Genomic DNA, 12495 nt, shown 5'->3' with positions numbered 1-12495 from the left:
ACTCCCAGTAATGTTCTTTGGGTGCAGAGCGGTTGGGATTGTAATACCTCCGACACAGTTGGTGGCAGCAATGCACTGATAGGACAGTTGCTCTGTTTTAGAACAGTGTGTCCCTGGCCATGAGCCTGACCAATACCGGTGTTTATTTTACTAAACAGATACGGTCGAGATAAAGAGTTGTCGCCGTATGGGGAAAAACTTGAACGCGCATTTTATGCACCTTCAGCGTCCCAGGACATCGAGCTTGGAATAAATAAACGACTTATGTAAACGCGGCCTTTTTGGTTGCGTCTACTTGGATAAGTGAACTGAAGCTTATCAACACCGTGTCTGACGTTGATGGATGCCTTGAAATAGGACTGGGAAAGGCTTCAAATTGCCAATCCGAAATTGGCTAAAGTCGGTGTTTAACAGAAACCTACAGATCCGGTCTCCGTGAACCGTTATTCTACTTGAGGTTCTGATAAAGTAACCCAAAATACAATGGCAGCAACTGCCCGGCGAATACCGATGGGTGTGCGGACATTCAGTGAGTTTTTGGAGATTGCTGTCGGCTCTGGGCGTTCACCATGTCACACTGCGGGGTCAAGAGAACATATGACACAGACTATCAGGTGAGATTCATAAATTGATAACTTTATGTGACACAATTAACCAATCAGTGCTGTGCATGCGCATTGTGCATATCTTTGAATCCCCTTTGGTGCAGGTTTATGTTCCAGCAAAGCACTTACACATCTGGTTCAAATAGGTCCACACTGAAGAACATTCTGTTTTTTCAGAGAATATAAACAATTAGTAACTTGTGTTCTTCCTATTAATCATCAAATTGGCATTAAGGCCTAAAAAGTTCCCTTTTCAATCCTATCAATGTCACTATTGTTGTATATGCATATTGTGGCTTTCTTCGTGTTGGTTTCACTTTCTCAGTAGTGCTCTGTAATTTTGTCTACGACTGTAATTAAACTTTTTATGACTGTCACACAGTTATTTGTAGTGAGCACATTCAGACCCCAATAGCAAAACATGCCAGCTCTGCAAGCCACCTCACGTAACCTGACTGAGTGGGTCGCATTACACATAGTTCCATTCATGTGTTTACTCAGAATATAGTAGCTTGTCCTCGACATTGAAGGTTAGGACACTACTGGCAACCTTTTCCCCCTGCAGGCAATATATTATTTCTGCCCTGACTCTAAAGGCAGGAAGCCCGTCTGGAAAAGTGTGTTTGTTAGAGATGTTACACTCCAGTATTTTTAACATGATCCTTTCTCTCCCTTCCCTATCAGACACTTGTCGTCATGTGGTATTGTAATGACTAGGACTCCCAGAGTGCTTTGCCATCAGCAGAATTGGGACACAATGACATCAGTTCCCCACAGCAGAACCTTCATGGGGTTCACAAATAAGAGAAAGGAGTACTCTGAGCGAAGGATACTGGGGTAAGATGTACCATACATGAAATATAATATATTGTAGGACTTGCTATTTCTGTATGTAGTTTTTAAAATGTATTTTACCTTTTATTTAACTAGGCAAGTCAGTTAAGAACAAATTCTTATTTTCAATGACGGCCTAGGAACAGTGGGTTAACGGCCTGTCCAGGGGCAGAACGACAGATTTGTACCTTGTTGAACTTGTAACCTTCCGGTTACTAGTCTAACGCTCTAACCACTAGGCTACCCTGCCCGTTACAAGCTTGAACGAGTGCTTGAACGAGAGCTTGAATGCATAGATAGATTTCATATTAAAGGAAAAAATAGGGCTTAGCCTATTTGAAACACGAAGTGGAAGGGATGTCATGTTGTTTTCAAACTCCGTTTGCTATGCTGCTTCAGGTACTCTATGCTGGAGATGTATGATGTGGTAGCCAACGTGGATGACTACAAACTCTTTGTCCCCTGGTGTAAGAAGTCCCAGACCATCATGAAGAGGGCAGGCCACTCCAAAGCTCAGCTAGAGGTGGGATTCCCACCCATCGTAGAGCGATACACATCCATGATCAGCGTGGTGCGACCCCACATGGTCAAAGTAAGTCCCTCCTGTTTAATTATGGTTTAAAAATCCCAGTAACTTCCAGATTTCCTGCTTATTCCCTCCTGGTTTCAGGAATCTTCCAACTAGGATTTCTTGAAAACCTGGGATTCTTGAGAAAGTTACCAGATTTTTTGCAATCCCATTTAGTCCCGCTTAATTGAGGATTCATGAATTATGATGAGATATGTGATGATCATTGTTGGTTTGATGATAGATTACTCTAAGTAACCCTTTCTTATTGGATTACATTTTTTAGGCGGTGTGCACAGATGGAACACTTTTTAACCACCTGGAGACGATATGGCGCTTCAGTCCTGGAATCCCTGGTTATCCCCGCACCTGCACTGTGGACGTTTCGGTGAATATGACAGCCCCAGCTTGCAGCCCTTTTGTTTATCTCATGCTGCCAACCTCTCAGTTTCTTCTCATCTTGCTCTCTATTTGTGCATAGACCTTGTGCATGTGAATAGTCTAAGTTATATCCGTTAACAGAGCTTATCCTTTGCTTATCCTCTTTCTCTTTTGTATGTCTTCTCCGACTGACATCCTGACCTCTCCTTCCTTCCTGCCACACAGATCTCGTTTGAGTTCCGCTCCTTGCTCCACTCTCAGTTAGCAACTGTGTTTTTTGACGAGGTGGTAAAGAAAAATGTGTCTGCCTTCGAGCGCCGGGCCGGCACGCTCTACGGCCCACAGACACGCGTCCCACGGGAGTTAATGTTCCATGAGGTACACCAAACGTGAGGTCCATCTGCCATTGTGTGCCCTTGTCCCAAAACAGCCTGCACCTTCACCCTGGCTGTTCCCTGTATCACCTAGCTGGACCTGCATGACACTACACCACCAACCATCTCCATTGCCACCCAGGTGCCATTAGCCTGGTCCCAGAACTGTTTGTGCCATCTTGACAACTCCTAGGGTCACACTGGCGTGAGACAGCACTTCTGAGATCTTGGACCATCTGGGACCAGGCTAAGATGCCACTTCGTGCAACCTCACATCAGAGTAAGGACCAAGCAATCAGTGTGGGCAATCAGCCCAGCTAAACACCCTTCACAACTAGTTGAAAGTCCCATATCTTAGCCTGGATCATGTCTTGTAAAAATCTGCCATCTACCTCCTCACAAGGGTTAATCTTCAATGTTGCATTGGTGCTTGTGCACAATTTAAATAGAAGAATCCTTCTTCCAAATCTAGTTGTAAAACAAAAAAGCCACTACACATATTGGAACAGATTTAATGTATTGCTGTGTAAGCGTGAGTGAACAGGACACAATATTGAGTCAACCAATGACATGGTCCATTTTGAGTCTGTCATACAGTATGTCTGTTGATGCTTCAGATTGTTGAAGAATGGATGCAGGTGCACTCCACTTACCTGCCACATTAAAGTCGTACATTCATGTCAAATTAATTTATCTTAGAAATATATTTTAAATGTACAGTATTGCTTATACCAATAAGTGCTTCTTTAAAATGTATTTGTTTTGAAGTTATTGATTATAAATATACACTGAGTATACAAAACATTAGGAACACCTACTCTTTCCATGAGAGTTTTCACCTGGTCAGTCTATGATCCCTTATTGATGGAACCTGTTAAATTCACTTCAATCAGTGTAGATGAAGGGGAGGAGAGAGGTTAAAGAATGATTTTTAAGCCTTGAGACAATTGAAACATGGATTGTGTATGTGTGTCATTCAGAGGGTGAATGGGCAAGACAAAAAAGTGAAGTGCCTTTGAACGGGGTATGGTAGTAGGTACACCAGTTGGTGTCAAGAACTGCAACACTGCTGGGTTTTTCACACTCAAGTTTCCGTGTGTATCGAGAATGGTCCACCAACCCAAGGACATCCAGCCAACTTGACACAACTGTGGGAAGCATCGGAGTCAACATGGGCCAGCATCCCTGTGGAATGCTTTTGACATCTTGTAGAGTCCATGCCCTGACAAATTGAGTCTGTTCTGAGGGCAAAGGGGGGGTTGGGGGGTGCAACTCAATATTAGGAAGGTGTTCCTAATATGTTATAATTGTGTGTGTGTGTACAGTCGTGGCCAAAAGTTTTGAGAATGTCTTTCAAAGTCTGCTGCCTCAGTTTGTATGATGGCAATTTGCATATACTCCAGAATGTTATGAAGAGTGATCAGATTAATTGAAAATGAACTGAAACCCCAAAAAACATTTCCACTGCATTTCAGCCCTGCCACAACAAGACCAGCTGACATGTCAGTGATTCTCTCGTTAACACAGGTGTGAGTGTTGACGAGGACAAGGCTGGAGATCACTCTGTCATTCTGATTGAGTTTGAATAACATACTGGAAGCTTCAAAAGGAGGATGGTGCTTGGAATCATTGTTCTTCCTCTGTCAATCATGGTTACCTGCAAGGAAACACGTGCCGTCATCATTGCTTTGCACAAAAAGGGCTTCACAAGCAAGGATATTGTTGCCAGTAAGATTGCACCCTAATCAACCATTTATCGGATCATCAAGAACTTCAAAGAGAGCGGTTCAATTGTTGTGAAGAAGGCTTCAGGGTGCCCAAGAAAGTCCAGCAAGCGCCAGAACCGTCTCCTAAAGTTGATTCAGCTGTGGGATTGGGGCACTACCAGTACTGAGCGAATGGCAGGTGTGGGTGCATCTGCACGCACAGTGAGGCAAAGACTTTGAGGATGGCTTGGTGTCAAGAAGGGCAGCAAAGAAGCCACTTCTCTCCAGGAAAAACATCAGGGACAGACTGATATTCTGCAAAAAGGTACAGGGATTGGACTGCTGAGGACTGGGGTAAAGCAATTTTCTCTGATGAATCCCCTTTCCGATTGTTTGGGGCATCCGGGAAAAAAAGCAAAGCCGGAGAAAACAAGGTGTGCGCTGCCATCAGTCCTGTGTCATGTCAAAAGTAAAGCATCCCGAGACCATTCATATGTGGGGTTACTTCTCAGCCAAGGGAGTGGGCTCACTTACAATTTTGCCTAAGAACACAGCCATGACTAAAGAATGGTACCAACACATCCTCCGAGAGCAATTTCTCCCAACCATCCAGGAACAGTTTAGTGATGAACAATGCCTTTTCCAGCATGATGGAGTACATTGCCATAAGGCAAAAGTGATTACGAAATGGCTCGGGGAACAAAACATCAATATTTTGGGTCCAGTGCCAGGAAACTCCCCAGACCTTTAATCCCATTGACAACTTGTGGTCAATCCTCAAGAGGCGGGTGGACAAACAAAACCCCACAAATTCTGACAAACTCCAAACATTGACTATACAAGAATGGGCTGCCATCAGTCAGGATGTGGCCCAGAAGTTAATTGACAGCATGCCAGGGCGGATTGCTTGTCTTGAAAAAGAAGGGTCAAAAACGGCAAATATTGACTCTTTGCATCAACTTCATGTAATTGTCAATAAGCCGTTGACACTTATGAATTGCTTGTAATTTACTTCAGTATTCCATAGTAACATCTGACAAAAATGTCTTAAGACACTGAAGCAGCAAACTGTGGAAATTAATATTTGTGTTATTTTCAAAACTTTTGACCACGACTGTATTGTGGTCACATAGAAATGTCCTTTTCTTTATGTCCATTTAAAATGGCATCAAATTGATCAGAAATACAGTGTTGACATTGTTAATGTTGTAACTGACTATTGTAGCTAGACATATAGGCAGAGTTGCAAAGAAAAAGCCAAATCTCAAACTGGTCAATAAAAAGATTAAGATGAGCAAAAGAACAAACACTGGACAGAGGAACTCTGCCTAGAAGGCCAGCATCCCAGAGTTGCCTCTTCACTGTTGATGTTGAGACTGGTGTTTTGCGGTACTATTTAATGAAGCTGCCAGTTGAGGACTTGTAAGGCGCCTGTTTCTCAAACTAAACACTCTAAAATACTTGTCCTCTTGCTCAGTTGTGCACCGGGGCCTCCCATCCCTCTTTCTATTCTGGTTAGAGACAGTTTGCACTGTTCTGTGAAGGGAATAGTACACACCGTTGTACGAGATCTTCAGTTTGACAATTTCTCAACTAGTCTAAAGAAGGCCAGTATTATTGCTTATTTAATCAGGACGACAGTTTTCAGCTGTGCTAACATATTTGCAAAAGTGTGCCATGTGCCATTGGAACACATGAGTGATGGTTGCTGATAATGAGCCTCTAGATATTTTTGCTGATAATGGCCTCTAGATATTCCATAAAAAATCTGACAATAGTCATTTACAACATTAACAATGTCTACACTGTATTTCTGATCAATTTGATGTTTTTAATGGACAAAAGTGTTTTCCTTTCAAAAACAAGGACATTTCTAAGTGACCCCAAACTTTTGAACGGTAATGTGTGTGTGTGTGTGTGTGTGTGTAATTAATATATATATATGTGTATATGTATACATACATACAGTTGAAGTCAGAAGTTTACATACCTTAGCCAAATACATTTAAACTCAGTTTTAAAGAATTCCTGACATTTAATCCTAGTAAAAATTCCTTGTCTTGGGTCAGTTAGGATCACCACTTTATTTTAAGAATGTGAAATGTCAGAATAATAGTGGGGAGAATGATTTATTTCAGCTTTTATTTTTTTCATCACATTCCCAGTGGGTCAGAAGTTTACACACACTCAATTAGTATTTGGTAGCATTGCCTTTTAAATTGTTTAACGTGGGTCAAACGTTTCAGGTAGCCTTCCACAAGCTCCCACAATAAGTTGGGTGAATTTTGGCCCATTCCTCCTGACATAGCCGGTGTAACTGAGTCAGGTTTGTAGGCCTTCTTGCTCGCACACGCTTTATCAGTTCTGCCCACAAATGTTCTATAGGATTGAGGTCAGGGCTTTGTGATGGCCATCAAATTCCTTGACTTTGTTGTCCTTAAGCCATTTTGCTACAACTTTGGAATTGTGCTTGGGGGTAATTGTCCATTTGGAAGACCCATTTGCGAGCAAGCTTTTTTTTCACCTTTATTTAACCAGGTAGGCAAGTTGAGAACAAGTTCTCATTTACAATTGCGACCTGGCCAAGATAAATAAAGCAGTTCGACACATACAACGACACAGAGTTACACATGGAGTAAAACAAACATACAGTCAATAATACAGTATCAACAAGTCTATATACGATGTGAGCAAATGAGGTGAGATAAGGGAGGTAAAGGCAAAAGGCCATGGTGGCAAAGTAAATACAATATAGCAAGTAAAACACTGGAATGGTAGATTTGCAATGGAAGAATGTGCAAAGTAGAAATAAAAATAATGGGGTGCAAAGGAGCAAAATAAATAAAATTAAATACAGTAGGGAAAGAGGTAGTTGTTTGGGCTAAAATATAGGTGGGCTATGTACAGGTGCAGTAATCTGTGAGCTGCTCTGACAGTTGGTGCTTAAAGCTAGTGAGGGAGATGTGTTTCCAGTTTCAGAAATTTTTGTAGTTCGTTCCAGTCATTGGCAGCAGAGAACTGGAAGGAGAGGCGGCCAAAGAAAGAATTGGTTTTGGGGGTGACTAGAGAGATATACCTGCTGGAGCGTGTGCTACATGTGGGAGATGCTATGGTGACCAGCGAGCTGAGATAAGGGGGGACTTTACCTAGCAGGGTCTTGTAGATGACATGGAGCCAGTGGGTTTGGCGACGAGTATGAAGCAAGGGCCAGCTAACGAGAGCGTACAGATCGCAATGGTGGGTAGTATATGGGGCTTTGGTGACAAAACAGATTGCACTGTGATAGACTGCATCCAATTTGTTGAGTAGGGTATTGGAGGCTATTTTGTAAATGACATCGCCAAAGTCGAGGATTGGTAGGATGGTCAGTTTTACAAGGGTATGTTTGGCAGCATGAGTGAAGGATGCTTTGTTGCGAAATAGGAAGCCAATTCTAGATTGAACTTTGGATTGGAGATGTTTGGTATGGGTCTGGAAGGAGAGTTTACAGTCTAACCAGACACCTAAGTATTTGTAGTTGTCCACGTATTCTAAATCAGAGCCATCCAGAGTAGTGATGTTGGACAGGTGGGTAGGAGCGGGTAGCGATCGGTTGAAGAGCATGCATTTAGTTTTACTTGTATTTAAGAGCAATTGGAGGCCACGGAAGGAGAGTTGTATTGCATTGAAGCTTGCCTGGAGGGTTGTTAACAGTGTCCGAAGAAGGGCCAGAAGTATACAGAATGGTGTCGTCTGCGTAGAGGTGGATCAGAGACTCACCAGCAGCAAGAGCGACCTCATTGATGTATACAGAGAAGAGTCGGTCCAAGAATTGAACCCGGTGGCACCCCCATAGAGACTGCCAGAGGTCCGGACAGCAGACCCTCCGATTTGACACACTGAACTCTATCAGAGAAGTAGTTGGTGAACCAGGCGAGGCAATCATTTGAGAAACCAAGGCTGTCGAGTCTGCCGATGTGGTGATTGACAGAGTCGAAAGCCTTGGCCAGATCAATGAACACGGCTGCACAGTAATGTTTCTTATCGATGGCGGTTAAGATATCGTTTAGGACCTTGAGCGTGGCTGAGGTGCCCCATGACCAGCTCTGAAACCAGATTGCATAGCAGAGAAGGTATGGTGAGATTCGAAATGGTCGGTAATCTGTTTGTTGACTTTGCTTTCGAAGACCTTAGAAAGGCATGGTAGGATAGATAGTCTGTAGCAGTTTGGGTCAAGAGTGTCCCCCCCTTTGAAGAGGGGGATGACCGCAGCTGCTTTCCAATCTTTGGGAATCTCAGACGACATGAAAGAGAGGTTGAACAGGCTGGTAATAGGGGTGGCAACAATTTAGGCAGATATTTTTAGAAAGAAAGGGTCCAGATTGTCTAGCCCGGCTGATTTGTAGGGGTCCAGATTTTGCAGCTCTTTCAGAACATCAGCTGAACGGTTTTGGGAGAAGGAGAAATGGGGAAGGCTTGGGCGAGTTGCTGTGGGGGGTGCAATTTAAATAAATAAATTGTCCAATTGTCTATTCTGATAGCAGCCGATAAGACAGCTAACGGTTAGCAGGCCGCAGATGGGTGTTCAGGTAACGTCACGACGGAGGAGCCAGCCGGATAACTCCTTCGGGTAGATAACGTCGGCAGTCCAGTTATGAAGGCCCGGTGGGGCTCTGCGTAGGCAGTAAAACGGGTCCGGATAGGTGACTGCAGCCCAGGAGTGATTGATGGAACTCTTCAGCTGGCTAGCTCCGGAATAATTGATGTTTGCTCCGGAATCGACGAAAACCGATAGTCACACGGATAGCAGCTAGCTAGCTGTGAGATCCAGGTATGAATATCCAGAGTTAGTGGTAGAAATCCAGGGACATGGAGAGAAATTGGTCCGGTATGTTCCGTTCTGAGCCGAGCCGTGCCGTACAAAACTGTTGATAGATTTTCGAGCTAAAGGATAGCTGATGACCACAAACCATGGTAGCTGAATACTAACGATTTGCCAGTAAAGAAGCTAACTGGCTTCTGACCTAGCTTCTGGATTAGCTTCTGGCTAGCTTCAGGCTAGTTTCTGGCTAGCTTCTTGGAGGATTACAGATTTGAGGTAAATAATACTTTTTTATAAATATAAATTGGTGAGGCGGGTTGCAGGAGAGTGTTTTGAAGATGAGTTTATGGAAAATTTATAAAAATTATGAAAAAAAAGTTGTGTATATATATATATATATATATATATATATATATATATATATATATGTGTGTGTGTGTGTGTGTGTGTATGTATATATATATATATGTGTATGTGTGTGTGTGTATATATATATATATATATATATGTGTGTGTGTGTGTGTGTATATATATATATATGTGTGTGTATATGTGTGTGTGTGTGTATGTATGTATGTATGTATGTATGTATGTATATATGTATGTGTGTGTATATATGTGTATGGGACAAGACGAGGACAAAAGACGTCTAAACTGCTATGCCATCATGGATGTATATGCTTTAACTTCCTGACTGATGTCTTTGAGACGTTACTTAAATATATCCACATAATTTTCCTCCCTCATGATGCCATCCATTTTGTGAAGTGCACCAGTCCCTCCTGCAGCAAAGCACCCCCACAACATGATGCTGCCACCCCTGTGCTTCACGGTTGGGATGGTGTTCTTTGGCTTGCAAGCCTCCCCCTTTTTCCTCTAAACAGAACGATGGTCATTATGGACAAACAGTTCTATTTTTGATTTATCAAAGTAGATGTTCTGACTTGCCAAAACTATAGTTTGTTAACAAGAAATTTGTGGAGTGGTTGCAAAACGAGTTAACGACTGCAACCTCAGTGTATGTAAACTTCCGACTTCAACTGTGTGTGTGTGTGTATATCAACACACAGTACATGTCAAAAGTTGACACACCTACTCATTTGCAGGTTTTTCTTTATTTTTATTAATAGTAAAGACATCACAATTATGAAATAACACATATGGAATCATGTAGTAACCAAAAGTGTTAAACAAATCAAAATATATTTTTTATTTGAGATTCTTCAAAGTAGCCACCCTTTGCCTTGATGACAGCTTTGCACATTCTTGGAATTCTCTCAACCAGCTTCACCTGTAATGCTTTTTCAACAGTTTTGAAGGAGTTCCCACATATGGTTAGCACTTCTTGGCTCCTTCTCCTTCACTCTGCGTTCCAACTAATCCCAAACCATCTCAATTGGGTTGAGGTCGGTTGATTGTGGAGGCCAGGTCATCTGATGCAGCACTATCATTCTCCTTGGTCAAATAGCCCTTACACATCCTGCAGGTGTGTTGGGTCATTGTCCTGTTGAAAAACAAATGATAGTCCCACTAAGAGCAAACCAGAGGTGATGGCGTATCGCTGCAGAATGCTGTGGTAGCCATGCTGGTTAAGTGTGCTTTGAATGCTAAATAAATCACGAACAGTGGCACCAGCAAATAACCATCACACCTCCTCCATGCTTCGCAGTGGGAACCACACATGCAGAGATCATCCATTCATCTACTCTGCGTCTCACAGACACAGCGGCTGGAACCAAAACTCTCACATTTGGACTCATCAGCCCGAAGTACAGATCTCCTTCAGTCTAATGTCCAATGCGTATGCTTCTTGGCCCAAGCAAGTCTCTCTTCTTATTATTGGTGTCCTGTTTAGTAGTGGTTTCTTTGCAGAAATTCAACCATTTAGGCCTGATTCGCGGAGTCTCCTCTGAACAGTTGTTGAGATGTCTGTTTCCTGTGGCGGTCCTCAAGAGAGCCAGTTTCTTCATAGCGCTTGATAGGTTTTATGACTGCACTTGAAGAAACTTTAAATTTTCCAAATGGACTGTCGTTTCTCTTTGCTTATTTGAGCTGTTCTTGCCATAATATGGACTTGGTATTTTACCAAATAGGGCTATCTTTTGTATACCACCCCTACCTTGTCACAACAACTGATTGGCTCAAATGCATGAAAAAGGAAAGAAATTCCACATTAACGTTTTACAAGGCACACTTATTACTTGAAATGTATTCCAGATTACTATCTCATGAAGTTGGTTGAGAGAATGCCAAGAGTGTGCAAAGCTGTCATCAATGCAAAGGGTGGCTACTTTGAAGAAACTCAATATTTTGATTTGTTTAACACTGATTACATGATCCCATGTGTTATTTCATAGTGTTGAAGTCTTTACTATTATTCTATAATGTAGAAAATTTATTTATAAAGAAAAACCCTGGAATGTGTAGGTGTGTCAACTTTTGACTGGTACTGTTGAGATATATAAAATAGCTTTTCTTCACTTTTGTGTGTGCAGAAAGAATGTTGTTCAAGTGCTTTATTTTTCTTGGAGAAAAAAAAGGTTTTAAATGTAGTCTGCGCCTTTTAAATGTTGAGCTTGTATGTAAATATGGAGAAAAGGAGCTTTGTCTATGCTGTGAAAATTCTATAAAGTGTGTCAAGATGGCTGTGTCAAGACAAGCTACCGAGTGTGTTCATAAATTAGACAAGACAAAGTTATTTTATTGCAGTATTTATGCTTGAAAGATATGGCTACTTGTGTAGGATGTTTTCTTTTGAATTGTATTTGTTGGGTTTGCCTACGTTTTAATGGGAAAACATGCACATATTTTAGTTGTGTAATAAAGGACTATGATGGTGGAATTTACTCTAGGGAGGTCATGAAAGGTTAACATAGGAAGCTATTTTAAGTGTCTTTTAGATTCAATACTATTCTTTTGTTCTCATGCAAGACTCCCAAGACTTAACCACTGTCGCAATACTTCAAATCAACTTCTTTTGTATTTTTTTTATGTTCAAAAGCAACCAATAAGTTGCTAGTGGTCATCCAGTTTGATGTAACAGTATTGCACCTCTAGCCTTCCTAAGAACTGCTGTATTCATTGCTTTTCATTTTCCGTCGGGTGTTGACATATGGCAATTGTATTTCTGTGCATGATGTGTATTGTAAATAAAGATAGGTGGAATTGTGAATCATGTTACCGTATTCCTAATTAGGCCTCTTACTTATTCTGCCAATTAGATCTA

The 12495-nt window shown here is 41.9% G+C and overlaps 1 protein-coding gene across 1 annotated transcript; it reads left to right on the top strand.

The window, feature by feature from the left end:
* The first annotated feature begins 90 nt into the window (after nucleotides 1–90).
* Nucleotides 91–12441, top strand: LOC135504166 (coenzyme Q-binding protein COQ10 homolog A, mitochondrial-like). Its single transcript, XM_064922501.1, has 5 exons — nucleotides 91–614; nucleotides 1290–1442; nucleotides 1839–2031; nucleotides 2294–2395; nucleotides 2614–12441. Exons 1-5 carry the CDS (start codon nucleotides 484–486, stop codon nucleotides 2779–2781), a joined length of 747 nt encoding a protein of 248 aa, XP_064778573.1. The 5' UTR covers nucleotides 91–483; the 3' UTR covers nucleotides 2782–12441.
* Nucleotides 12442–12495: the final 54 nt, after the last annotated feature.

This window comes from Oncorhynchus masou, chromosome 18, assembly GCF_036934945.1.
Source record: "Oncorhynchus masou masou isolate Uvic2021 chromosome 18, UVic_Omas_1.1, whole genome shotgun sequence".
In the NCBI taxonomy this organism is placed as follows: Eukaryota; Metazoa; Chordata; class Actinopteri; order Salmoniformes; family Salmonidae; genus Oncorhynchus; species Oncorhynchus masou.
The sequence above is the reverse complement of the archived record's forward strand: the minus strand, read 5'-3'. Positions and strand labels throughout refer to the sequence as shown.